General features: G+C 41.9%; 1 protein-coding gene across 2 annotated transcripts in view; it reads left to right on the top strand.

Moving 5' to 3' along the window:
• Positions 1-24,281, top strand: part of LOC122758930 (RNA binding protein fox-1 homolog 1-like) — a 319,477-nt gene that overhangs the window by 243,575 nt on the left and 51,621 nt on the right. Inside the window, exon 1 of one of the 2 annotated variants that reach the window (XM_044013336.1) lies at positions 23,179-23,653. The exons of the other annotated variant lie outside the window; for it this stretch is intronic. Within the exon in view, the coding sequence (XP_043869271.1) occupies positions 23,528-23,653 (126 nt within the window). The 5' untranslated portion in view covers positions 23,179-23,527. Of the gene's footprint in view, positions 1-23,178; positions 23,654-24,281 lie in introns of those variants that run through there. 2 annotated transcript variants of the gene reach the window in all.

The following is a 24,281-nucleotide window of genomic DNA, read 5'->3' as shown; positions in this document are numbered from 1 at the left end:
GCCGTGATGAGTGAGACAGATCTCACAGCTGTTTCTTATTTGCATCACTATACTGTTTGTTTGTTTTCTTTGTTAAATCCTACTGTTACTTTTAATCCTCCAACAGAGAGAGACACTCTGCTGCTGCCAAGCCGTAATTAAATCTGAAAAGCATCAGACAAGAATCACACCTCATTCCTATCAAGTGCTCTGATCGCAGGCTACAGATGTCTACTCCGCTTTATTTATGAAACAATCTGGGGAAAACAAGGAGAGAGTAATAATTAGCGTCACCTACGCAGGGAAGTCGAAAGGCTGCCGCGTGTCTCGTGTTCTGAATCCAAACGCTAATGAAAGAGATGTGACAGAGAGATATAATGTGATAAATTGCCTTTTTAGAGCCTCACGTAGTTGATCAAATTTAGCTCGTACTGTTAATATCATTTTAGGGACTAAAGCCGCATCATTATTGGGTCAATTCGTACATGTGGTGAGACATGAATTGTCCCGTCACACTGTTGAGACGTGAATATGTGACATTGCTAAAGGAATGATGAGTGTAGATGCTCCATCACTGATGACTTTAATGGCGATCAGTGACACTCTTTAGTTCCTACATCCTCATGAATAATTTCTGCTTCATATTCATAATTTTATCAAATTCATTTAAATTAGATTTTTTTTTTTTTTACCCTCTGGGGATTGGTGTGAGGGAGTGATTTGAACTTTTTTTCTTTCTTTTTTTCTTTACAGAAAGAGTAACGTTAAATAAAACAGTTCCCCATTATCCTGAAATGAACAATCGTTCACAGAATCCTGAAAGTGCATCGTTCTCGTGTGTTTTCAAACCCAGAGCAAAATAGGAAAGAATCACATCTTCTATCCAAATGTTCGACTTCACAGTCTGCACATCATTTCTTACAGGCTGTGTTTTCCCTCCCATTATTCTTTAACAAATCTCAAAGTCAACGCGGGGTGTAATACACATGTAGTACTCTTGAAGTACACATCTACCATTTACCTGGCTCCGGGCGAGCTGGAGCTATATCACATTATCAGGGTTAAACATCATGTGGATCAGCAGCTCCATCACTCTGTGCGAGTGTGTTTCCGCAGTGCCTGTCATGGGACTCGGGCCTAGACCGGAGATTCGGCTGAAAGTATGTGTGTAAAGGAGGCTTTTTTATTGACGTGCAGTGTGGAGCTCGCAACTCAGCCATGCGGGCGTGTTCTGACCTTCGTCTGGAGAAACCGAGCTGTACTGAAGACCCACAGGAGGCTTCCAGTCTTGGCTTCTGCCTGCTGTTTGAAGCGCAGGGATGTCCAACGCGTTTCCGAGCTATACCCCGAAGCAGGCCCGGTGTGTGCCGCGTACACCAGCAAACCTTAAGGCTTCTTCCTGATCAATTTAGCACTAGCTTTGCATTGTGATTCGATACAAGCCGTATAGCTTTGAGTTGCCAAGCTTTCCTGAGTTTAACAAGTTTAAACTTAGCTCTGAATAGAAATTCTCTCCCCCTAAGGCTTAGTTTACCCTGAGACTCCTGGACTTGGTGTGCAGTAATTGTTTCAATATTTTGTTTTAATTGTGAGCAAGCAACCATCAGAGGGTGAAGCTGCTGTAACATTGTTCAGATTACATCGCTCCAAAAGATGCACAAGAAAACAAACGTGTTATTTGAGTAGTCGGTCTCCTCTGTCCTGATCCACCCACGCCGCACCGCCTGCATCTGGCTGCTGGCAAGAGAACATCTGCTTTACTTTAAATGGTGTGGATTTGCCCGAGATTGGTGTTGCTTTGTCTCTACGCAGACACTCCTAATGGCAGGGCTGGAATTTCCGTTTGAAGAAGTAGGAGTGCTTTATTCAACAAGAGAGAAGGAAAGTAAATAAGTAAGGGAAGGAAGGAAGCGAGAGCAGACAAAGATGATGTAACTATTCTGAGGGAAACTCAGTCAGTCTTAGCCTCCTCTCTCTGGTTTGGTTAGTTTATCCTCCTCCTCCTCCTCCTCTCCGTCTTTTTTTCTCTTTATCATGTTGTCCTCCTCTTATCTCCGTGCCCCCCTCCATTCTTCCTCACTCAGTCCGGTGTGCAGTTCAGTAGTTAATGATGGGGAGTCTGTTGCTGGTGGCTGTCTGCAGATATGAAGCAAGCAGGGGGCTTTGATACTGAGGCAGCAACCAGTGCAGCTGACATTAGCTATTCCTCTTCATCACAGCTGCTTACCGACCCTCTTCCCCCTCCTTCTCTTCCTCAGTAGCAAAAGATGTACTGTAAATAAATTCGCGCACGAAGGGCGTTGTTTATGACAGAGCTGAAAATGGGTTGATTGTTAAATTTTCAGTGGAACACATACGGCGGTTGTGCTGCGGCACGGGGGTGAGAACGAGAGTGAGTTCTGAAGTTGCAGCGATCTCCTCGATGCGGCTCTGACGACAGGAGCAGAGTTAAAGTAGTTTTTACCAGCGAGAACAAAGACCTCCGGCGCGCGAGGGATGCAAGAATGCTAACAGGGGCCGGGAAGAGAGGAAACAAAGCAAATAGCCGGAACTAATGAACAGGTACAGTGAAGGTGGAGGTGGAATGGAGGCGGAGAAGCAAATGTGCAAGTGGTGGATTGGACCGATTGTTAGAGGAAGAAAGCTGGTGCAGGTTGTGCAAGGATTCAGGTGCTCACCAGTTACACAGAAAGAGGGAGGAAAGGGAAAAGGTGATGACCAGCGCTTTTTTTTTCTGTTCCTCTCGTTTGCACCCATGGGGTCATACGTGTTAATTATTCAAGCTGCACATGGAAGGATGAAGATGAAGGGGTGGTCACTTTTGAAAATGAAGAAGGGAAGAAAGGAGCTACAGTAAAGAGTAGAGGGAGATATGCATCTGCCTCCCTCCCTCCCTCCCTCCCTCGCTGCTCTCCTCAGTGCATCTGTAAGCTGATGAATAATTGAGTGTGCTGAGCAGGGGACTGCATGGGTTAGAGGAGGAGAGAGAGGGAGACCTGCCAGAGTGCTAGACAGTGAAATGAGGACCTGCTCCAGAATAGAGATCGCTCCCTCTAAACTCCTCTCTGTCTTCTGCGTGTCTCAGTTTTGATCCTCTTCTGGAGCTCTACCGCCAGCTCACACTCCCTAATCTGAGGGTGTTGGGGATGAAGCCCCGCTCAATCCCGCTGTTGTACACTCAACTACAGTCAGGCTTAGGCTCAGATTTAGTGGAATGTGGTTAACTGCAGGTAGTCAATCTCCCCGCCCCCCCCTGCATTTTAACAGCCATTAGGATGTTTACATGTAATTACTGTACACGAGATTAAAGCTGATCCAGGCTTTTTTTTTTGACTGATGGTGTTGAAGTGAAGGCAGACGTTGACCTCTACTGTCAAGGCAGCGTTGTGATAATTGAGAGAGCAGCAGTGGGGTTTTGTTTGTTTTATTTCAGGTAGTTTTTTTGAGGGGAGTTTCACAGCGGTTGGCATTCACACTATTGCAGAAATGTTCTACTTCCTCTCTTTGCTTTCCTTTATTTCCTCTTTGTCATTTGAGTTACGCCATAGGAGCAGCAAATTGATAAAGTTAATCTCCTGGGGTTATTGCTAATGGTCCTAATGGTACAATACCTTCTTTGAGATCTGATTTTTTTGCTTTTTTACTTCATTACTAAGATCTATCAGTTTCCACATATATAGGAAATAGGGTATATTACAGTGAGCACACCTGAAGATGTAATTTCTTACGTATGATGTCTGTTACAATAACCCCGCAAGGCTTCGAACTCTTCTAATGAAAGACTGCATGTAATCTATGCAACTGCAATTACAAGAAGGCATCAAACAACCGCTAGCGATCCGTGTCTGTGCCCCACCACCACTTTAAATGTTCCTGCTCTGGAGCCAGATGTGTTTTACATGTGCATAAAAACGATGCATGTGCATGTTTCCGCATATTATGGATAGTGGCTTTATAAAGAGAATATGTGTGTTTATCCTTGTTAAACTACATCTGCCAGAGCCTTTATTTCTTCCCCATGTATTTTTTTTTACATATGACATTTATCTAATCATTAAAAGCAACAAGCTGCAGTGAATTATGTTTTTTTTTCTTTTTAACATCTGCACTGGATAAGTTATACACACACAGCCTCTGAATCCTCTTAGAAATCCCATTTACGTGCCACTTGCACTGCACAATATAATACAATTTACCTTAAAATAAAAGAAACCACTGCAGTAATATTTCAGCACGAGTGCCAAACCATTGACACGCAATAATATAGTCAGAGATGCCACCGTTCAATCTAAAACACCGCATTGAAGTTTGCACAGGTCACACTGGTGCTGAATCAATTCATAATAATAATAATTTGACATGTTTGTGTTGATTATCTGAGCGCCAGTGAACAAAGTGGTGCCACAGTCTGATCTTGTTCAGGGAATCATTTTAGCTGATATTACTACCTATAATCAAAAAAATAAAATAAAATAAAAAAAAGTGTTACCGACTCAGCTGTTTTTATATGATGCCGCAGTGCAAAATAACTGATTTACTCAACTGATGACCCGGGACTGAAGAGATGTGAAGAATCATAAAGAATCCATATACATGAGAAGCGATTTGCATAAGTGTGCAGAGACTGAGACTGTGAGTGACTTTTCGAATACGGAGAAGCAAGAGGAACGCGAGTGCGAGTCGAATGTGAGACTAACATGTGAAGTATGTAAACAACTCACTTTAAATAATTCATATAGTAATAGTGAAAGAGCAGTAAATACGGAACAGTCTGCCGAGTTGGAATCTCCTGCTTCTCCTCGCATGTCAGTGCAACTAATTGCCAAAGATGATTTAAGTGGAAATCTGCCTCACCCTCGGATGGAACCTCTAATCCAGCTGCTAATGTCAGTATTGTGACTATTTTATGGTGTTCTCAACAGTGGACAAATGGTGATGAAAGTGTTTTGTATTTTAACATAAAATAATGTCCAGACTCTTCCTGCTGATATCGGTCAAGGCCTTACGGGACCTCTCTAGCCACTTTTATTTCCTGAGATCCTTGTAATCCCTTGAGTCCTGCCGTATCATAGTACAGCAGTTTCCACTTGGTGCTTGGGTCTTTGCCGCTCATTCTTCTATTCACTTTGCGCTGTAATCTCCACACCGATAAGGAGATTAAACAGGCGAGCAGGAGAGGGGATTTCTAGGATTTCTCCTGCGAGTACAAAAGGAAATCAGTGGGAGGGAGGGATATTACCCTCGGCTATTACCCAAGGCTTTAACACCGTCGAGGTAGAGAGAGGAGCGGAAGCATGATGGCAGCAGAGAGATGGAACTGGAAGCAGAGTGTCAAGGAAGGAAGGGAAAGGAAAGAAAGGCAGAAAGAGGAGGGGAGGATAGGTGTTGTAACCCGGAGCAATCATTATCATCGTTTACAGAAAGACCACCAGGGAAAGGTCAGAGCTCCGACACTCTCTCATCTCCAGTGGCAGTGCGCCATCACCGGAGCGACAGTCCTGAATGATACCTGCCATTTGTCGCCGACCTCACTCCGCTGTTTAAGAACAGACAGGCGCCGACCTGATGAAGTGCGGGCGGTGAGCCAGATGGACGGGTAGATGGGAGAGTGTGCGCGGTTGTTGGTTCAGAACCAAATTGGAAATTTGGGGGGGTGAGGAAAGTGAACGAACGCGCCGCGCGGTGCAGTCTGTGTACAGTGGTTATGTCCAATACGACCACTTAGTGTCAGCGCAGGAAGTAGTGCGCCGTACGCGATGCGAAGCAGAAATGTGTGGCGATGTGGAAGTTGAGTGATCAATGGCCATGTGGTCCATCAGACTTTTATGAGCCCACGGTTCGCATTTTGTTATATAGACCATAATTACGTTATGGCTTCTTTTTATGCTCTTTCCCTTAATATAATAGCTGCCTTGGACGGAAACTGCAGGAAGAAAGAAAGAAAGAATTTAAAGGACACATTTTCAGGTTGATTTCTAAAGAGTAAATATTTGAAAAGGTTTACCTCCTGTAATGTTCAGAAAAGGCATGTTTTCTCACATCCTTTATTGCTGCAGCATCTCAGCCTCTCTCTGTGAAAAGCTTGGTTTACATCCCTCTTCCCACTCTGTTGTGACCGATCATCCGCTTCCAATGGGTGTTGAGAAAGTGCTGCTTTCTTCCCCCGTCGCTGCTCTCGCTTTACCTGGCTTTGTTAGTCATGTCCCAGACATGCTTGCAGGTGCACACTGGTGCAGAGGCGTCCGCTGGACATAATGTCTTCTCTCTTTTTTTTTTAAATGAGCTGGACCCAAGTCAAATACAATCTAATTACTTAGAGCTACACCGTGCGTCAGCATCATTATCATTACAGGAGGAAAATATGCATTATGAGGCAGCCGGGCTGTTTTAACCACTTCTTTGGATGCATACTGCTGCTGCTCATTTAAACTACTTGGTTGTCCTTTTGCATCCATTTTTGATTTGTGACAGTGAAAAAAAGATAATCAGGAAAATGTAGTGATTTGAGGTTTATCCCAGATATTTTCTTTTTAGAAAATTCTGAATTCCAAATTCTGGAAACTAGGGTCTCACTGATGCTTTTCAAAAGAATCTGCCAAGCTTCATGAATGACTTGTTATATTAGAACATGTAGACTTAGAGACTTTAGAATTCTGCTTTGTAATGAGGGTCGTTAACATGTATGTTGTGCGAAATGTGCTTGTCCAATCAGTTCATCCTTAAATTCAATAGCTAAGGTCATAAAACTTATTACCCACCGTTATCTTTGATCACTGACAGTGTTCAGTTAGGTCAGATTTGACAGAACTCTTACACCATTGATCTAGTCATGGATTTAATGAACACAATGGTTCAATGTAATGTTAATTGACGTCGTCCTGCGCATTAAGGTCACACGGCGAGACCGATATCAGAGGCTCCGTATTTTAGGCACTTTCTCTCCATCTCTTTCCTTTTCTTTCACCCACACACACACCCAGATTGCAGCCTGTGAGTGCTCGGGGCTGAAAGGCAATAAAGTTACCTATCGATCAATACGCTGCTACCCCACCATCATCATCATCACCCCTCCACTTCCTCTCCAGGAGGCAGCACAAAGTCAGCCTTGGGGTCCACATCCTGTATGAGAGAGAAGAGAGAGAGAGAGAGAGAGACCAGGGACAGATGTAGCTCACAGTAGCACACTGGGAACAATGCTGATGTTGGAGGGAGAACAAAGGCTCCAACAGGTGCTACTGAAAGCAAATAGATACAAATTAAAAAGGACTTTTAACTCAGGTGTTTTGTATTTATTATGAGGTTGTGTTTAGGATCAGCTTGTTAGACAATTTGTAGATGATCTGGGAAACATGTAGATACAATCTGTTAGCAGTGTGCACATGCTCATTTGACGTCTACATACTAATTTGCACATCTGTCAGCTCAGTTCCCTGAGTACACAACGTCTAAAAACTTTGAAAAACCCACAGAGATGAATTATGAATGGATCCAACATCTTCTTCCGTCAGTTTGATTTGCCTGGAGCACACCCGATGAATCTTTTTTTGTCTTTTTGATTTCTTCTTATCGTTATCGTCATTTTAAGTCGACAAGACAACAACCTGGTAGAGGTAGAGGAACGTGACGTCCGGTCACAGCTGGCCACGCTAGACACATGTGAAGCAGCATGAGCGTGAAGTATTTAGAGCTGTCCACTTCGGACCAGATCAGCCAGCGTGCATGTAAATGAGAGATTAACAGGATTAAACTAAACACAGAAAGAAAGATCCGTACTAGCTTACATAACCCGTGTCAATCTAAGACAACAGGGAGTCGCAGACTTATGCTTAGAGTCCTAAGTGTCTTCATTTTCCTATCTACCCACAAATGTGTGGGTGTGTTGTTCTTAAGGAATGCTTTTACTCTTCTGTTCAACATGAACCCCTTTGTGCGCGGTGCATGTATATGTTTTCCTTTTAATGCATGCGGGCGATGGACATGAAATGAAAACCCTCTGTAGAGAAACATTCTTTTCTTACTGCCTGGAAAATCTGCCTCCGTTATGGCAAACCTCCAAGGTTTTAAAGGGAATAGGAGATAGCACTCTGATTGGTTTATTGCATGTTATGGCCAAACACACCCATGATTAATTAAGAGATTTTAGTAACCCAAACACTCTCTCACACACACACACACACACGAGCCGCACTGTAAATGGAACAGCAGCCCCGTGGCATTAATGTTATAGGTTATTGAACGATTTTAAAGGATTTATAGGGCACGGCAAGAGACTGAGGCAGAGAAAGTGCACCGTAGAAATAAAACACACACACACACACACACCACCTTTTGTGGTACACCGTAGTTACAACATTGCTCATATGTTTTATACCTCTCAAAATGGCCTTTTTCCCTTTTGTCTTTTATTTTACTTTGCCTCTCTCAATCTCCTGCATCCACACTTCTGTCACCTGGCACCAAGTCAGCCAGGGAAATAGCAGTCATATGTAGCTTTCATATTTCTTCCTTTTGTTTTTCGGGTTCATGGCAATTTGGCAATGTGACGTCCACTGTGTGGGTATTTGTACACTCCATCTTGCACTTGAACCCTGTGGGCCCTTCTGGAACGGATTAAATAAGAGGCGAGATGTTTTCGGGAAACACCATGTGTTGGGCACTATGGATGTGCCGACCTTTAGCACAGCAGTGCCAGGGCGGCCGTTCGTGTCGATACTCAGTGTGGACCGTCCCAAAGGCCACGCAAGGACACGAGAGGAAGGCAGATGGTTGGTCTCTGCATGTTAGCACACTAGCAGAAGCAGTGGTAAAGGGCATGGTGCCTGCTGCTGGGATATATTTGAGATCCTTGACTAAAAAAAGCCTTCCATCATAATTATTAAACTACAGCCTTTTCTGGGTCAATACTACTAAAGCAAAGACAAAACATCACAATCCAGAGCAAGCTTTTAACACCCAGGTTTAATTACTGCAACCTTAAAAGCCCGCGGAGCATGGCCTGTTAATAACGATAAATTGATCAGATCTAATATGGGAGTAGTAATTAAAGGTAAAACATCACTGAACAGCCGAGGACTAGGATTTAAAGGAAACGGTGTTTGTTAAGTGTGCTACGCAGATTTACCTTCCACTGCATTACAGCCACCTTGCCTTCATTTGGTAAATGAATCACACGTTGTCTTATTATTGGTCATTAATGACGGGGTTTTAAAGCAACACTAAACCAGGAGAATTGAGCCTCTGTCAGTCCCATTCTGCACCTGAGCCTGAATCTGAACCTGAACCTGAACCTGAACCTGAACCTGTCCTCGCACGGTGAACATTTGATGAACCAGTAAGGACACTAACTCAATGATCGTCAGAGACTCAGCAAGGTCGAGAATCATACTGAAGTGAGCTCAATTTGAGAGACTTCAGTCATCTGGAAGTCATCAAAAATCAATTTTCATTTATGGCATCTGTACAGCAGTGACAGCACATCTAGAAAAGTTGCAGTGTCGCTCTAAGGTTTCTTCTTCTATGTCTTAAGTTTTTCCTTTTTTTCTTAATTTTCTTAAGATTTTTATTTGGTGTTTTTCTTCGCACGAGGAACGCACATCTGCATAATTGTGCATTGTGGAGAGTTGAGTATGAATTTACACACTTTTACGTTATGTTTTGTTTTTTAATATAAATCTGAAACACGGCTCATACTGTGTTCAGGGATTTCTTTATTTACTGTTGTGATCCTGATGTAGGGCGCTCAGCTGTTTGTGTTGTCCCTGTCCAGGGGGAGATAGTAGGGCAGTATTCAGTTTTAACTGCACTCACATGTTCCATATATACAGACTTAATTAGATCATATATTGTGCACCCTGTAGTATTCTGACCTTTATGGCAAATGTTTGAACTCAGGGAAACACAGCACACACTTTCCCAGTTTGATACATGTTTGTGATTTCACTGGTGCTGTGTTTTGGACATGTTTTCTTCATGGAAGTTTAATACTCTTTGTTGAAAATTCGACTTAGACTCCGACTTAGTGGAATGACGATGTGGCGGCAAGGGCCTAACAACCTGCAGGGGCCTCCGTGAATTTATTCCACGTACGTTGAGGCGAAGCCGCGTACAGTGGTCTAACAGCACCACAAGTCTCTGTGGACATCACATGAATATGCAGTGCACAGGGCACACACATGGAGCCCCCCCCCCACATTCACACACGGACACACTGAGATTGTTTACCCATGCATCATGTTGTCTATTTAGCTGATTGCTCTTGGTTATTCTGAGCACATGCAGCACGTGGAGACGGTGTATATGCTGGTTTTAGCGTCGCATATGTATGCACCTGCAGAACGCGTCGGGGTGTTCCCGCTGTTGGCTTAATAGTAGCTGTTCTTTAATGAGAACACACATCACACACACGCAAGCATTCCTGCACACGGGTGAATTCCAATGCCCTCAGCTCCGCCACTGAGCTGTCACATAGTTTACAGGTCAGAGGTCAAAGTCTGTATCGATTGGATGATTGTCCCTATAGGGAAAAACCGGGTTTGTGATCCTCTCCGCATTATCATTTTCAGTCTGTTTCTCTGCCTCTGTATTTGTAGCAAACGCACCGCTCATTGTATAATGTATATTAAAGGCAGCGCCGGAGCAGACCGTGGGCTGCTTGCTCACCGCTGGATTTTCCAGGGGCTTGCTGTGCAGCTGGGCACAAAATGGCAGTTACAGGGGTTTCACAGGGGTTAATCATGGTTTGGTTTGAGTTGATCTCATTGGGTGTGCACTCCAGGCAGTGATCTGGCTTGGTTATCCCTAGCTTAGATTGTGTGGAGACAGATAGTAATATTTCCGTGATATAAACCATATATGTATATATATATATGTGTATATATATATGTGTAAATATATATGTGTATATATATATATATATTTATATATGCTACCATAAAGAACTATGTGTATATATGTGTATATATACATATATATATATATATATATATATATATGCTACAATAAAGAACTATGTGACAAGGTAGCACACAGAAACTGGCCATTTACACAATTGTGCAGAATTTGACATAAAGAAAATGATTCATTATCATTATTTTTGGTTTTATTTTTGGTTCATTCTGTGTTTAAGTACAGCAAAGGTACAAGCTTTCTCTAACCATAGAATACCAGTCTTTGGTAATTTAATCTTCATGTGTCTTCTAAGATCAGCTGATCAGCTCCTGTTGGTTGTCCCGTAAAGGCTGAAGGCTGACATTCCAAAAAATGTGTCATGTGTTGATCTCACACTTGGAATGCAAGACGTGCTCTGCTTGTTTTTTTACGCTTTAACGTTTAGCATTATTATTGTACAGCACTTTGGTAAACTGTGTTGTTTTGAATGTGCTTTATAAATAAATTGGACTGAATTGAATTGGAAATCAAACCACCTTAACTACACAGAGTAGAGAAAAGAAGGGTTTAATGTGTTTTGCTCGGCTCTAAGTGATTTAAAGGCAATAAGAAACAATCTGTTTATCATATGAGGATTGATTGCGTCGTTTCCTGCTTGAGGCCCAAGAAATCACGTTGTGTTTTTTTTGTTTTTTTGTCATAAACACGGCAATTTGTAGTGTGGCTTTTGAGTTTAACAACTTTACTTTTCAAGAACAAACATAAATGCTCCGAATGCAAACACTCTATATGAGGTGTAATAAATTCAATCCTGTTTTTATTCATAAAATACACATTTTTAAAGGCTCGGAATTGGCAAAATTGTATAACTCTATAAGACGGTCACCGGTACAACAAGTTGAAAATCCAAACTTTAAAAAATGATTTCAAAAGAAAACAAAACACTTATGACAGGAGTTTGTTGGTAAAGCAGTTACTCACAGTCAGCCTTTTTCCGTACGTAGTTAATCAGGTGGCTCAAATAAGTGACCATAGCAGTATTGATTGAGCAGTCAGGCTTATGTAAATGTCACTCACTTTCTGAACAGCTGATATGAGGCAGGTGTCTGTACCATTCATTTGACAAAGCCGCACGTCGTCACGGCATCAAGTTCACCACAAGGAACATTTCTGGTTATGATAATAACATCTGCATCGGCCTTTAATGGTTTGAATGGTGATGAGAAGGTAAGAGAATTTCATGAATTATCAATATCACTGCAGGATTTCACAACAAATGGCTTTGAAATCGTAACATTGCAGAAAATATTTTTGTTTTGTTTTTCAAATGATCTGTGCATCCTTTATTACTTCATCTCCTTAATTACACACATAATACAATTAGCAGTGCAGCTCCCCGCTGCTTTATTCTGCTGCAAGTAAATGCTCGCGACATTCGTTCAATAATCAGGTTTTAGTCAAAATTATGACCCAATTAGACCTAGATTTACATCCATTCGATTTCTCAGAGGGGACGACTACGTTTTTACCTTATATGTAATTACACCGGAATTAATATCAGCCGCAGCAATTAGGGCGAACGGCAAAGTTAAGTAATAGAACAGAGGAGAGGCTAGAGGGGGGAAATATGATGCCTAACTAGAGGAATGGTTGCACAAGAGAAATACTCGTCATCTTTTTTCTGCAAGCCAAGCACCGCAGAGTCTTAAAAAGAAGGGATTATTTCCACTGGAGTATTTACAAGCTCTAATAAACTAATCAGGTTATCTGTCTTCAACAGTTGAACGAATGAGCGCAGAAATCATTTTCTTACACAAAATACACCGTGTTGACACTTTCATGCGGCATTCGTCAACAGGTAGTTTGCACAGCGGCGTGTGTGTGCGTGTGTGTGTGTGTGCGTGGATATTTGTGTGTTTGCCATCCACCCATCCCTCCCCCTTTTTCCCTCGCCCTTTCTCCCCAAATTGAAATTACATGCATCTAAATTTCTCCGCTCCATCCCTTCATCCTGTCATTAATATTTAAAGCGACACCTCAAGCAAACTCACGCTGCTAAAATGGTAGAGAGAGATACTGATGGAGTCGGGGAAGGGAGAGAGAGAGAGAGAGAGGGGGGGGGATTGTGTTTGCACGAATCCTTTAATCCAGGGGAATTAGCCGTTTAATAGCGAATCGCCAATTGTAGATTACAGGGCTTAGACTCCGGGAGCCAGCAATCTCTGACACCTGCTTAAACACTTCTAACCTGGAAGATGACACGCACACACACACACACCTTATAAAGAGGTACAGTGCACATATGACTTTGTTTTTCTCCTCTTTCACTGTGAAAAAGTACAGGCTACTGCACCTGGACATCGTTGCAACTTAATGGGATCATGTGACTGCACGTGCACTCAGTGTTAGACCAGACCAAAATAATGTGTTTACTCTGCCTACACTTCAGTAACTACATCACATTAGTATAAGTGTGCAGACATCTGGTTAGGGAATGACTATGGCTGTGTTTTAGTGCATTAAATTGAGTGACGCCCTGTTTTTTTGTTGTTGTTTTTTTTCTTGGGAGCTCAATTGTCGTATTTCCTGCCTCACCTTAAGCATCACCTCCATTTTAAAAGCCTATAGTGGTGCACACTATCTATATATTCATTGACGTTTAGTTTTTAGTTTAGAAAAATAAGAAAATAGAGTGAATATTGCTTTACATTCTCATTGCTCCAGTGAGGGGGGAACATGTACTTGTACCGCGCAGAGATAAGGCCATTTTGTGAAATAATGCTGAGAGTTTATTTAAATGTTCAGCTTATACAAAGTCAGTTACTCAACAGCACATGACAAGATGATATCGCCGCTGCTCTCCTTACCAACCCTTGATTAGAGAACACAGAAAGGAAGGGAAGACACAGGAGCGTCCTGTTCCTTTGGATTATTATGATAATGATGATAATAAGACATGTTTAGGTTTTGTTCTCACTTACAGCTTCTATGCAGTTTCTCAAGGATATTGTGTTTTTGCTCATGCAGACTTTACTTTAGGCTCTTTGCTGTGGAGATGCATGAATCTTCCATCCTGTCGCAGAGAAATCTAAGGGTTAAATGGCCTTAAATGTATTTTTTCCTCTAATTTAATTCCCACATTTTTACAAAACATAATGTCCTGTGGTACAAACCAAATAACAGCCTATTATATAGATTTATTGAGTGTTTTTTTGTGGAACATATAGTGTGATCATTGTCCTGCCAGCTCCAGGACACCCAACAAGCATCATCACAGACTATAATGTAGAAAAAAGAAGACGGGGGGGGGACAGTGAAGTTTGCCCACAGAGGTCACTCAGGTCACTCGGGTGAGTCGACGTCAACATGGGACGACTCCTCTGTGGTTCTGCATTCACGCTGATTCATAGCGAAGGACCTCAGCCTTACACAAACGCCACGGGGCCTGACAGGTCTTCATGTTTCTTTCATGAGGTCATGAGGTGTAGCTGAAGGGTTTGACTGTGTTTGGGGGGCCGCGTGGTTCAGCTTTGAATGTGGAGATCGGTCGACATGGAACCGTCACACTCACCTTTGTCTTGATGAACATTGATCTCGCCTAGATTATGGTTAAAGAACAAATCTAAGAGGTTATCATTGTAAAAGATACTTTCAATCCATGAAGTCATACGGTGTTGTAAAGTTGAGTTTTTTTTGTTCTGTTTTGAATGTCATATAGCCGTATTTAGTGTCCGAGAATTGGAGGTTTGATGGACAGAAAGGTCAACAAAATATTGGACTTCCATCTCATGTTTTTTTCATTTTCCCCAGACTCACTTCCGAAAGAAAGACTAAGTTTGCAACATTGTTAAAAAACAAAGTCTCGTAGATGCCAACCTACTGTATAGCTTCAGAGGTTTATTTCTTATTTCATCTACATTACTAAATGACGACTGGAAGCCACAGTGTAGCTGTGTTTCTGTTCAAATTGGAGAAGAACACCGTTGGATTCTCTCTTCTGCAAGTCTTTTTTTTTTATTTCCCTATATTTATAGCTCAAGTAAAAAAGAGCAAGCGTCTAGCCAAACACAAATACAAACATATATAATTGTGTATTTAATTTAGTTTGTTTTTTTTCACTATATTAATTCAATTTACTTGAATTGTTTCTTGTGTGCGTGTTTATCCGTGTATCACAGCAGGAAAATCCCATTAAGATAATGACTCTTTGGCCAGGGACGCCTGAGCGTGATGGGCAGTGAATGAAAATAAAGGGTTTCATGTAGAAGCAGCGATAGATACAAGGATGGTTAACTTAACAAATAGACTAATCTTTTACCTGTAGAGTCCATTTTTATTTGTTAGGGTTTCAGTTTCACATAATAGATCCTTGAAAGTAGCCCATGGCGTTTGAGCCTGTTGTGTTCCATCAAAACGGGACTAAAAATGGACAACAGTCACATAATCCCTCAGATTGTCTTTTCTAAAACTTAATTACCTCATGCTAATTTCACTTATTTCATACAAAATCCTGCAGACATTCATTCACTCCTGCGTTTGTGATTATGATCTTGTATAATAAAAACAAAAACAGACTGCACGAGTGTGGGACATCGCTGTAAAAAAAACAAAAACAAAAAACTCAGCTAATGTGATGCAAATGGAGGCAAATGACTCACAAAAGAAGGATTTGATACTTTTGGAGTGTGTGAGTTGAAATCCCCCGATGAGGCATCCTGGGCTGTGGGATGTGGACTTGTGCAGCAGTCAGAAGGTGTAGTGGGCGGAACGGCAGGGTTTTCAGTCCCCAGGGAGGCAAAATTACCCATCTGACTGCAGATAAATCAGCTTGCAGTGCACAGAGGAAATTTACGAGTCACACTTGATAGATAATACAGAGAGCAAGTCAACGGGGGATTCTTGCCCTCCCTCTCTTGTCACTCCTCTTCCTCTCATCCCTCAATCCACTTATGTCCACTAATTTGGCTGTCTGTCTTCAGTATTTTCACTTTTCTATCTTTCCCTTGTTCCCACTCAGTCCTCTGATTCTGTTAAATCCATCCCTTTTGTAATTTCCTCTCTCCGGAGTCCGTTTGTTCCCCCACTCATCCCCCTGTCTTGTTTACTGGGCAGAGAACAGGAGTGGAGGTACAGCAATGATACCGTGACAAAAAAGAGCTTTGGTTGTTTCTGTGTCTCGCCACCACCCGGTATTATCTCTCTCTGGTTTCCCTCTTACTCTCTCCTCTTCATTATTTACCACTTTCTCTTTCACTTTTCACCGTCATGCTCTTTTCTTTTAACTTCCTTTTTATAAAATAGTTTAATTTAATTAAATTTATTTGGGCTTTGAAGATGCAAAGAACAAATAAATCTTGCTCAAGGAAACACGCCCCAACTTTCTGCCGATCAAACCCTAACCAACAAAAACAAAATCCATGCTCACAAAGAAAGTTGTTTTGCTGCTAATTCATTTCTACTTTTTTTTTTTTTTTCCACCCCTTCTTCCCTGTTTCTCTCCCTCTTGTTTTGGAAAATTCACCAGCACTGCAAAACAACATCTCTGAAATGCCTGCTGCTGACATGGCCAAAACATCCCGCCTCTGGGAAGCGTAGTTTCCATCCACCCGCCTCATTTCCCAAGATGCTTCAGGCCTCCACTTCTATAAATCAGATGCACCCATTCTACAGAAATGCAAATGTTGGTGGTGGTGCACTTAAATTCTCCTAGAGATATATTACTGTTTCTTGCCTTGTTGTGTGTGTGTGTGTGTGTGTGTGAGAGAGTATGTGCATATGAGTAAGAGATATATTGTGGCCGACCATTGGGAGTGCTAAAGCAGAACGGGTCGGATTGAGAATTGCATTCCTGTGATGTCAAAATATAAAAAGCCACTGGAGTGCATCCTGAGGACCGAGGGACTTATTTTGTTACTGAATGCATAAAGATTGAAGAATATTTCTTCTACTTTTCTCTTGTCCTCTGCAGCTATTCATCGTGTTTGACTGAAAAAGACAGATTGTGCGTGCGTGTGTGTGTGTTGTGATGGGAGAAAGCGTCCTTTTGCAACAAATGTGAAGTGGCGAGCGTCTGCTCAGGTCTCTTCTTGATGAGAGATTTGCTGGACATTAAAAGCTCCATCCCTTCACTGGGAGCTCTTCCTGTATCGCGGGCCACTAATGGGGCCTCTGCCCTGGGATGATCCCATCCTGTGGTGCCTTGTGTCAGCAGCTCTGAATGTAGAGATGAGATAAAGGAGAGATGGGGAGGAAGTTGCGCCGTAGTGATTTTCAATACTTTGGGTGTGGGTTCTGTAATTTAAAACTTATTTTGAACTTTTAGTGTGTCTGTGTGTATATGACAGCTGTCTCATCCATCTTCCACATGAGGGTCACATGAGGGGGGGAGCTGAGGCGGGATACACCCTGAACAGTTCACCAGTCCATCGCAGGGCCACAGACAAACAACCGTCCACTCTCACACTCACAGTCAACTTGGAGTGTCCAATTCACCTTATTCCCCATATTGCATGTTTTGGACTGTGGGAGGAAAACCGACAACCCAGAGAAAACACACACACACACACACACACACACACACACACACACACACACATGCACAGTAACCTGTGTATTAGTAACCTGACTGGAGCAGTGTCATCATATCCCAAAGTCATGCTCAAATGTAGTCAGGACCTCACTCAGTGTTGTTTTAGTGCATTATTTTGTGTTCCAGTGTCTATCTACTTGTACATATTAACATCAATAATCGTTATTCTGCTTAAAGTATTTTATGATTCTTTGAGTTTTTGTGAGGGTTTTGTAGCCATTGTGCATAAATCCATAATTCTTTGTCTGTTTGAATCAGTTTCACTATGTGTGTATGTGTGTGTGTTCCTTATGTAATGTGGCTGTGTCTTGTCTTCCTTATGGGGACAAAACTCAATTCCCCTACATTTGAAGGTGAAGACATGTTTTAAAGTTAGGCTGAGCTTAGAGTCAGAGTTAGGATTAGGCTAGGAGTAATTTTGCTTAAGGTTAGAGTCTCCGGGAAGAGATAATAATTCAATGCAATGTCCTCTGACGACATGGAAACCTTTGTGTGTGTGTAGAAAAATACAAGACATTTTTTTGTGCTTCTTCCCTGACTTTGTGAGTGTGGTTCCACCTTGCAGAGGACAAGCACCTCAGGGGATGAAGGGAGGAGAATGCTTAATGTCGTCGCCCTGTCAAGTCTCAGGCCGCTTTGATTCTGCTCAACAATACTTCTCTTTTCTAAACAGAGCCTCGCCAGCAGGGACCGTGCCACGGCTTTCAAAGTCAAAGTGCCAAGTCAACCTCGCTGTGCTTTGCATAAGAGCTCCTGCTACAAGCGGCATCCCTTTCCCTTTTTTTTTTTGCTCCAGCCTCTTATTTACTGTTCTTACAGGTAGCGGTGAGCACGCTGACATCCTCCTGCTTTGTTTGGGGTTTTTTTTTGGTTTTTTTAAGAATCATTTTGTCTCTTTTTGTGCTGTTACACACACTCAATTGAACCCGCACACACACTAACCTCTCATCATATCGCCCCTTGCCTCCACATATTCTTCCCGTGGTATCAATAAGCAGCAGATCCCTCTGCCTCAAGAGTAAAAACAATAAATATTTCAATATGTTCAAACTCACCTTGATGCTGAAGTGTAGCTTTGAAGCTTCAATGTCACCAGCCTTTTAAGTTTTCATCAGACCCAAAGACTGTGTGCGTATATATATATATATATATATATATATATATATATATATATATATATATATATATATAAATATATAAATATATAAATATATAAATAAATAAATAAATAACAAAAAAAAGGAGACGTTGAAGCTGCCAAACCTCCTTTAAAGGTGTGACTATGGCGAGAAAGATCAATAAGAGATGTTAATAGACACCAACAACAGTAGGTGTCATTTGCATTGGTTAACATGAAGATGGAGTGAGTGATGTTGTCTGCTCGCTACTTTACATTTCAGAGGAAATTCTCATCAACATGCCGCTGCCTCGACTCTGATATGACATTATGCATTACTAGCAATAAAATGCACCGGAGGTTACAAGTAATTGGTGACACTTTATTGAGAGACTGAGACGACCGAAAGTCAAAATTGCATTAAAGCGACGCCGAACAAGATTTCTATGTAAAAATATACTTCAGATGAAATCGCACTGACTTTTCGGTGTGAATTTAAATCGCATTGTTGGCAGGAACACACAGGTGTAGTGAAAAGTCATCAAACTATCGGATGGAAATTGGAGGCACAGGAGATGTCACATGCAAATGTGCATAGGCATAATGGAATGCATACAGAAGTGTATTGTTTCTGTAACACAATGTGCTGCAGGTTTAGTTGTTTTTTTGTGTGCGTGTGTGTTGCAGCGGAGGCTGTGGGCAGGTGCAGATTCAGCCCATCCCAACATGCATCCTTTTTTCATTTGCCTCTGAAACCCACCCTGACAGTACCTTCACTAATTAAAACATCTGAGTGAATGTGCGGCCTTCAGCCACACGAGCTCTTGCACTGTGTGTTGTGCGTTCAAACTTGGTCTTCCCCATACGTTGATTTTAGAGAGTGCTTATTTGAGTTGCTGTTTTAGACTACATAGAAAAAGTGGATGTTGTCCCCCGCTTTGCTGACTGAGGACAACCTGGAAGTAAGAATCTATTAGTCCCTGGAGGATGCGTCCTCAGTTGTTTGAAAAGCTTTATAAATGCTTTTCTGGGGACTTAATGGTCTTAATTGCTAATTTCATGTCTTCTTTAGTCGAACCTTTCGAGCCATTCTTCTGTGACCTCTCGCATCAGCAAGGTATTTTCACCCACAGATCTCCTGCTTTCTTAATATTTTCTCTTTTTTGAACCTGTAAACTCTGGGGGGTTTACAGGTTGTGGCAACGCAACCATGCCACATTCAAAATAACTTGAATTCCTTTGCTTCCCCAATCCGGATGCATTTACAAGCAGTTGACTTGTGCGTGTGCATAATAATTTGACCAGTGAGTGTATAAATGCATTGTTGAAAGGTGTGAATTCACTCTAGAATTGCAACATCACTCCCCCATTGAAGGTCCACTGCACAAAGTTTATGCAGATGTTCCTGGCTGAGGACCTAAGATCATAAAAGAGCAAGTCTCAGTCAGCACACAGTTCTCATTGGCGCTTTAAATGTTTTCTTAAGCTTCATATTCATGTCTAGGTTTCATATTGTCTACATATAAGAGCATGTGAACACTGGATTCTAGTGATGCTGCTGCTAAACACTGGAGTTCATGGAAATATGCTGACAGCTTGTGTGATGACTGGGGTTGCTGACATATATTAGTACGAGGCTGCAGGGATGCACCGATCACACACACACACACACACACACACACAGTGCATCTACAGTGAACTAAAATAGAGCAGCTGACATATATAATCTGTCAAAGTGTATAATCTGTCATTTTATTCTGGCCTAATGCAATGCAGTTGATAGAAAAGAGGTGTATGATAGATGTTAGTTGCTTTATATTTATGTCATGGACATTATTGGCAGACTGGGCCTTGGCCATGAATGTGTGTGTGTGTGTGTGAGTTAAGAGAAGACATGCAACGTAATCACCTTTTCATGTTGATCTGAAAATCATTAGTGAATCTGAGTGTCAGTTTTTTTCTTTTAACCCTTAGAACACAGAGAATTTCACCTGCTATTTTCCATTACTAAAACATACAGTATATACGGAGGCTATAAGAATGTGCAATATAGAGTGTCTTATATCCTTTTTTTTTTAGCCCAATAATAATTATCACCAACCATGTAAACACACCTGAGCAAAAAGTACTCAAAATGTTTAAAATCGGATTGAATTTGTGAAATTTTGGAAAGGCGTCAAAGTTCAAAGTTCAATTGGCTCATTTTCATGAACAAAAACAAAACAAAAACACTCTATTTTGTGCCTTTATATTGCTACTTTATATCGCTACTAAAAATGAATCCTAGTTTTGACTCAACAACACATAAGAAGACAAAAAAGCCTGAATGTGTGACCTCCTATAGACCCCCAGGATGTCCGTATAAAATAAGTGTGTTATATATGACATCCTAATATTTTCTTTATTTTTTTAATAATTTTGAATTTGTGTTTGAAATCTTGATCCACTTTTGTGTTGTTTGTGTTTGTTTTGGCTTCTACTATTTAGTTTCTGGGGTAAATTAAGAATAATTAAATGAATTATTTGTAGTTCATCACTATTAATATGAGACATTAATATTATGAGCGTGTGTGTGTGTGTGTGTCTGTCTCCATTAAAAATTCATGTAACCATTCTAAATGATCTTCTCTCTATTACCTCTGTATTTGAGCAACTTTAATTGTCCAATCCAAGTACAAAATGGAATCATTTTTCATTTCACTCTGACCTTAAGTGAGAGAGCACTTTAATAAGTTTGTGGAGGTAAATTTTGTTTCTATTAAAACCTTATTAAAAGTCACTTGTGGATGTGATGTAGCACTCCATATATTTTGCAGATTATGATATAAAACCATTATGCATAATATACACATGAGCACACATATACTCGGGGAAATCCAAAACACTGGCCGCTGCACGGCGAGAGGAAACATCACAGAGGAAAATAATATATTTAGATAATGAAACATTAAAGTGAGATTGCCAATTAGATTTATTGTGATTACCGCGCGCACGCGTGTGTGTGTGATTGTATTCATTAACGCTTAAGGACTTTTCTCTGGTGTAAACGCTAATCCTATGAGGACCAGTCTGCAAAATCTGGTCCAAGTGAGGAACTGGTTACGATTAGTAGAGCTCGGATTTGAATTGGTTAGGTTAAGGTTAGGGGTTAATGGTTATGGTTAAGGTTTACTGCTTTGTTTAGGCTCCAAATGAATGGCAGTCACTGCAAACTTGTGTGTGTGTGGATTTAAGTAAATCTTTTTCATTAATTAAGTCTCTTTTGTGTCTTTGGTGATCCTGCGTGTTCGATACTGACTGAATTTTACAAAATCCTTCACATCCAGAACTCAGTGCTTAGACAGATTTGATCGAAAAACATCACATCTCTGCGTGTATGTGTTTTATTCCCTCCCTTTCTTTCTCTCTCTCAGTGGAGGAGGAGGAGGATCAAGTGTATAAAACCCAACTTCTCTCCACCAGCCCCAGATTAAACTAAATCATTAAGTCAGGCTTGTAGTACATCAAACAAAAGATATATTGCCAAAATATAAACCGCTGCTCTCCTCCCCCTCCGAGGCCTCACACAGGAAGAAAAGAAAGGGAGGAAGGAGGGGAGGAAAAAAGGAGTGGGGGGGGATGTATATTTTGTTGTATCTCATTATTCAGCCATTAGCTTTGTTCTTTCTAGGGAAATGCTACGCTTAAAGAAAGCATCCTCCCCACAACCCAGCTATAAATTAAATTAAGCTGTTGCATCAGCTGTGTGATTTTTACAAAGGCGTTTAAACACACGCTGTAATTGTTCCCGTCCTTAATTGTTTTTTTTTTAAATAAAATGAGAATTATTTTGGGGTAAGAGTGTTGCACCTCGCAATTATGATTCCTTTGCATGCAAACCATGGGAGAGCGGGACGTATGCAAAGCAAACAAAATCATTTTTAAGCCGCGCGGCAGCTTGTTTGTTAATGCTCTCTCATAATGGTGGGATCATGCAAATCCTGGAGTAACACGGAGCCAAATTGATTTAAAGAAGGAATAATGTATTGAGGGCACACTCACTGCAGTGTGTGTGTGTGTGCGTGCGTGTGTGTGTGCGTGTGTGTGTGAGTGTGCTGCATTGAAGAGAACATGTATTTTATTTTTTATAAAATGCAGCAGTGCAACGGTTGTTGTTATTATTATGAGTTGGTTATTAGAGAGGAGTTTGCCCTGAACCTTTCTGGAAAGGGTTAATGGATCAGCTGCTCCCACACACATATTGTGTGTGTGTGTGTGTGTGTATACATGCGCACACACAGAAACAGACATGCTCTCTCTCTTTCTGTCTCCCTTTCATGCTCGCTCATGTGATGTTGGTATATCCCATAGACTTCCCTCCCCCTCCCCCTTCTCCTCTCCTCCCCTCCAATCCCTCCGCACCAGCCCACTCCTAGCCCCTCTCCTTTTCTCCAATCACTCCTTCTCTACCTCTCAAGGACCTCCCAAGCCTCCCCTCGCACCGCCTTCTGCCTCTGCCTCCTCCTCCGCACTCCTTTCTTTTACCCTCCTCCTCCATCTGCCTCTCCCTCCCTCCGTACCCAATCGCGTGCCTTGGCTTCTCCACCTCTTTCTCAAAGTAAACAGAGGAGAGAGGAACAGAAGCAGAAGCATCACTTTGCCCATCGGCACACATTAGATTCCCACACATACTCTCCCTCCACACGATCCGTGCGCCACTGAAGCTGCTGCTCAGAGAGAGTGTGTGTGTGTGCGCGCGCGTGTGTGCGTTTGGAGCCACTGCTGTGAGTGTGGCGTGTGTGTGTGTGTGTACATGTGTGCGTCTGCGTGGGCTTCCCTCGCCTCCATCCACTGAGAAAGTAACTCTCTGTTGGCTCATCGCTGCCTCTGACTGAAGTGCACAAGTAAGAAGGGAGGTGATAAGAAGTAAAGAGAGAAGATAGAGAGAGCGGAGCAGAGGTGTTACTTGAGTCTCTATGAGTAAGGTGTCCCGTCTCCACATGCTGTGCTCTATGGCGAACTCCGGCTGTGTGCTACTGTCCGGGTCTGGGATGTTACCCCATTCTTTGCAATGCCCCCCTTCCTTCCTCTATCTGCCCCAGGTAAGAAAACCTCCCATCCTCTCCACACCCTTCTTTTTTGTTTTGTTTTTTTCCTTTTCCGATGCTTTCCTTTGCTTCTCCCGCTGTACTTGTTTCACTGCTGTTTGTTTAATTTCACTCTTTTATTCATCAAAAATGCACTTTGTATAGTTTCTTAATCGTATTAAGTGTTTCTTATCTCTGTGTGTAGCTTGTGCAAAACTTTTTTTTTTTTCTATCAGCCGTGTCACACTTCTTCACACAACTGTGAGTGAACAGTCAACTTGACATGTGCCTCTCCATACAGTAGCATTAAACCAACAAAACATAGAGCCCCCCCCTCCTCTTCCTGTGTGTGTGTGTGTGTGTGTGTCAGTGGGCAGCAGGACAGGGACAGATGTCCGCTCAGAAATAAATTGGACAATAGAAGCAAATGACTGCTGGCTCACTTCTTGGAGTGGCTGCATGCCTATATCATTCAGATGGTTGTCTTCCTATTAACTGTGCCTTGTTTCTTCAGTTATCACTCTCACTCTGTTTGTTTACTGTAAAAGTGGTCACTTGATACGTGCCATTGCTGTCGTCACATTATGCACCGCCACATTTTGCCATGCATGTGTGTGTGTGTGTGTGTGTGTGTGTGTGTGTG

This window comes from Solea senegalensis, linkage group LG18, assembly GCF_019176455.1.
Source record: "Solea senegalensis isolate Sse05_10M linkage group LG18, IFAPA_SoseM_1, whole genome shotgun sequence".
Lineage (NCBI taxonomy): Eukaryota > Metazoa > Chordata > Actinopteri > Pleuronectiformes > Soleidae > Solea > Solea senegalensis.
The sequence above is the reverse complement of the archived record's forward strand: the minus strand, read 5'-3'. Positions and strand labels throughout refer to the sequence as shown.